This window comes from Phaethon lepturus, unplaced genomic scaffold (assembly GCF_000687285.1).
Source record: "Phaethon lepturus isolate BGI_N335 unplaced genomic scaffold, ASM68728v1 Scaffold53652, whole genome shotgun sequence".
Taxonomy (NCBI): Eukaryota; Metazoa; Chordata; class Aves; order Phaethontiformes; family Phaethontidae; genus Phaethon; species Phaethon lepturus.
This window is the reverse complement of record NW_010523664.1, coordinates 1-4,868: the sequence shown is the minus strand read 5'-3', so window position 1 is coordinate 4,868 and position 4,868 is coordinate 1. Positions and strand designations below refer to the sequence as shown.

The following is a 4,868-nucleotide window of genomic DNA, read 5'->3' as shown; positions in this document are numbered from 1 at the left end:
CGAGGAACGGGCCCGCGTGCACCTTTGCTCTCGGAGCGCGGCAGAATCACGCTCGCGGGCGAAAAAAAATAATGCACGCGCATCGAGCGCGAAAAAGCATGAACGAGCGTTCGTGGAGGGCAAAAAAACGGTAAATTCGTGCACACAGAGAGGAAAAACTATAAATTTGTGCACGTAGTGAAAAATAAATCAGGAATTCGTGCACACCGAGGGTGAGAAATCGAATTTATGCAAACGGGACAAAATATCGCACGCGTTTGCACATAGAGTGCGGCAAATTTAAATTCACGCACGCAGACAGAAACAAAATAAATTTGTGCAGAGGGCAAAAAATCATCAATTCTTGTGCACAGAGGGCAAGAAGTCGTCAATTTGTGCACAAAGGAGGCAAAAAATCATCGATTTGTGCAGGCAGGAGGCAAAACGTCATAAATTCGTACGGGTAGAGTAAAAAAAATGATAAATCCACAATCACAGAGGGCAAAAAATCGTAAGTACATACACAGAGAGGGAAAAAATCAGTAAATTCATCCACAGAGGGCAAGAAATCATCGATTTGTGCACAGACACACGCAAAAAATGATAAATGCATGTGGAGAGGCATAAAAAAAAAATCATAAATGTGTCCATGGAGTGAAAAAAATCACAAATTCATGAAGATGCAGGCAAAAAAAATATAAATTCATGGACACGGGGGGCAATAAATGGTAAATTTGTGTCTACAGACGCGAAAGCCGCAGATATTTGTGCATGCAGAGGGCAAAGAAATTGTAACTTCATGCGCATAGAGTGGAAAAAAACGTAAATTAATGCACAAAGGGGCAAAAAACTTGACGGATTCGTGCACGTCTGGTCCAAAACCCCCTAAAACCACCCGGACGCACGTGAGAAATGAAGACGACACAGGAGCCGCGACGTCTCAGCTGCAGTTTTATTGCTCTGGTGGAGGTTGACGCATCCTGCTGGACGACCTCGTCCTACACGTGTGACGGGGGGACGACGGGGGCGGGGACGAGGGGGATGGTCCTTCTGCCCCAAGCGCCTTGATTTATCTGCAGGAAGAAACCAAAAACTCAAGAAGAAGAAAAGGTTTTCCAAACAATTCTCAATTTTCCCTTTTTTCTAGGTTTCCACCTGAAAAACCCAACTTACAACCAGCAACTGTTGCTGTTGGCGACCTGGGGCGCCTCGGTGGGGACCCCCGTCACCTTAAAGTCATCCACCTGGAAGACCCAACGCCCCGGAACATTGACGTTGGAGGTCTGGGTGATGTTGATGATGGCTTCGGTCTGGGAGCCGGGGATGTTGTAGAAGTTGGTTTCATCTCCGCTGTTGAAGCCGGCCTGGAAAAGGGGGACAAAATGGAGGATTTGGAGGGTTAACCCCACCCAAGGGGTTAATAGCGTGGGACAACCTCCTGCTGTTGGTGGTGGCGTCCCCAAGAAACATTATGGGCCAACCTCCAATCTTCGTTGAACCTGGTGGTGTCCCCAAAAAATGTTGTGGGCCAACTTCCTATCTTTGGTGAACCTGACGGCATCTCCAAGAACGTTACAGGCCAGCGTCCTACCTTCTGCAAACCTGGCTGTCCTCCCAAAAATGTTACGGGCCAATCTCCAACCTTCGTCAGCGTTGTCCCCAGAAGATGGTATGGGACAGCCTTCTACCATGAGGAAACCTGGTGTTATCCCCAAAAGATGTTGGGGGCCACCATCCTACCTTTGGCATTGTTGTCCCCTCAGGATGGTACAGGACAACTTCCAGTCTTGGGTGAACCTGGTGGTGTCCCTCAAAAACCATTATGGGCCAACCTATCTTCAGCATTGTCTTCTACCAAAAAAATTATGGGCCAAAGTCCTACCCTCAGCGTTGTTTTCCCCAAAAATATTGTGGGCCAAAGTCCTAGCTTCAGCAAACCTGGTGTCATCCCCCCAAAAAACCCAGTACTGGTCAACCTCCTCCCCCATTCCTCAACTCCCTTTGTCCCCTCTCCTTCGGCTTTCCCTTCAGCCCCACGTACGTGGGCCGGGGTGCCTCCGAGACCTGTTTCGGGGTCACCATCGCTTGCTGCCCCCGTGGTCCACTGGATATCCCAGTAGTTGAGGATGATGAAGGACATCTTGGTGTCGGTGGTCAGGATGGCTTGGAAGGTGTTGCCCTGCAAAAAGAAACGCGGAGATGACAGCAGCAGTGGTGGGATGAGCAGATGTGGGCGGGATTTCGCCCTGAGGGCTGCGCACAGGTGTCTGCTCCTTGCCCAGAGCGACGCGAGGAAGCCACCTTGATCAGCCATGGCCCAATCCAGGCTGGTTTTTTGGGGTCTACCTTCAGACGAGTACTTTTGGTGCTCTACCACAGCTGCTTTCTCTGCACGAGGTGGCCAGAGGAGCAGTCCAGCGGAAAAGCTGGCTTTCAACACAGAAAAGACCCCAAAATTAATTGGGGAGTAAAGGTTTGGATGTGACACCTGCCTGTCACCACCCAGGGGTAGCTGAGGAGCTCCATGAGGCTTTGTGTACCCATCCAGGGCTGGCAGGTAGGACAGAGGGACGGGAGGACACATGCTCACCTCGAACGTCATGAAGGCAAATGAAGGGGTGGTAAAGACCAGTTGCTGGGTCATGGAGGCCACGAATGGAACATGAAGGCCAAGGAAGGGGTCACAAAGGCCAACAAAGAGATTGTAAGGCCAACAAATTGGTCATGAGATGGACAAATAGGTCGTGAAGGCCAGTGAGGGGGACGCAAAGGCCAATGAGTGGGTCACGAAGGCCAACAAATGGAACGTAAGGCCAACAAAAGGGTTGCAGGTCCAACAAATGGGTCATAAGGACAACAAGTGGGTCGTGAGAGCCCATGAGTGGGTCCTAAGGCCAACACGTGGGTCACGAGGCCAACATGTGGGTTGCAGTGGTGCACCTTACCTTATTGGTGGTGGAGCCATAGTAGGCCACATGGTCCCAGGTGGCCACGAAAGCCCATGTGGCGGTGAAGGGGACACTGGGAAAATATTCGTTGATGTTCTCGCTGATGCGTGCCAGCAGCGTCGGGTCAGTGGTCTCTCGGTAGAAGACATCCCCTCCCAGCACGTTGTCCACGTCCCCCCAGTACGGGGCCACGAAGGAGCGTCCGTCAGCCAGGGGGAAGGGGTCGGGGGTGTATTGGTTGACCCGGGTGCCAAAGGAAATCACACCGTTGTTGTTCACCTGCAAAACACACCAGGTCACCGCCGATGTGGCGGCAACCTGTGTCGCAGCCCTGTCACGGGGTCAGCCCCTCGCCTTGGTGGTGGTACCCTGGAGATGGACACAGATGTGGTCTTACCACTGACTTCTGCATCTCTACGATCATATTGGAGGTGTTCAGGTGGCTGCTGTGTCTACCCCTCTATCAAAACGAGGGTGGTGGGATATAACACCCTAAACTTGGCCACGGACCTCCCAACCACTTCTCCAGAAGGGTGTAGGTCTCCTCCAAAGACCCACCAACCGCATAAGGATGCTTTGATGCACCAGAAAAAAAAACTCATTGAGGCAACCAGGTCAATCCCATGGACAGGTAGATTTTTGTCGGGGGGCAAGGGACAAAACGGACTGGAAAAGGGATCAAAAAAAAGGAGGGAAATGGGAAAATGGGGAGGCGTGCCAGGAAGACGTGGAATTTTGGCTCACGTACATAAAGACTTTGGTACTCTTTGCCGTAGAAAGTGAAGGGCACGGCGAGGGAGAGCTTCTTCGATGACCCATCATCAAGTTTGGGGTTCTTCTGGTCACGCTGGTCCAGACCATAGGGGTAGAGCAGGGATGCTGCAGGAAGGCAGAGGCTGAGGTATGGGGGGACCCCCCAAACCCTCCCGACCTCATGCATTTTGGGGTGAAGCCCACCGGGTTTGGGGTTTCCTGGTTTTAAATGGGGCCTGTGCTCCAATGTACCTAAAAATGGGGTTGGCTTCTCTTGGGTGTCCAACGGTCGGGGCAAAACTGGGGCTGAGGGGAATTGCCCCATGGGAATTGCATGGGATATACGCAGATTTGAGGGCAAACGGGGCAAAAATAAACCATCTGATTCCCCCATGACCACATCGCAGCCAGGAGGAAGCACTGCTCCCTCCCTGCTTCCCGAACTAAAGCAGAAACGACGCCGTTTTGGGTGGAAATACCACCTATTAATGCCAGAACCTGCAACCCAGACACCCACCTTCTTCTTGCGCCGGTTGGACGTTCATCACAGCTCCTGGAGAGGAGACGGGGGAAATATTAACCCGGGAACAACCACCACCCGAGACTTTTCCAACTAGCAGTGTCCTCAGCACAAAACTCTGCCTTTTTTGGGGTTTTTTTTAACCTACCTAGCATCGGGAGCAGGAAAGCGAAGGAGGGCTTCATCCCGGCCCCTGCAAAATTGTAAAAATTACATAAAAATTAAAAAAAAAAAACCAAACCCAACAACAAACTGATGAAGCAGCCCAGTGATGCTCTGGAGGTGGCAGATCTCTCACCAAATAGCAGCCGTCCTCTTTTCATGGCATTTTTACCCTGCGGCGCGGCGGGGAGGAATAATTTTGACCATTTTTTAAAGCGTTGCCGGACCAGGAAAGTTTTTATTTTCACTGCTGCCCGAGAGCTGAGAAAAATCACATTTCCCCAGTGAGTTTAACCCTTTGCTCATCCTATTTTGCCTCAAGCCTGGGGATTGAACCCAGGGGTCCTGCCTTGGGAATCCCGCCCACCCTCCCGGAGCAACGGATAAATTGGGGGAGTTTTGGTGAAAAAAGAAAACAAAAAAACCCCAACAACTGCGTATTTGTTTTTCTGGCTGGAAAAAGAGGAACTGGGGCAGGACGGCGGAGGCGCGGTGTGAGGGGCGAT

General features: G+C 51.4%; 1 protein-coding gene across 1 annotated transcript; it reads right to left on the bottom strand.

Moving 5' to 3' along the window:
• Positions 1–1,152: 1,152 nt before the first annotated feature.
• Positions 1,153–4,385, bottom strand: LOC104616980 (alpha-tectorin-like; the record flags this gene model as incomplete). The annotated part of the gene is made up of 6 exons (XM_010282168.1): positions 4,349–4,385; positions 4,198–4,233; positions 3,676–3,806; positions 2,925–3,206; positions 2,021–2,158; positions 1,153–1,343 (listed from the first exon to the last, which is right to left on the bottom strand). Coding segments are annotated over exons 1-6 (815 nt in total), but the record flags the coding sequence as incomplete, so codon positions are not given.
• Between the last annotated feature and the right edge of the window lie 483 nt (positions 4,386–4,868).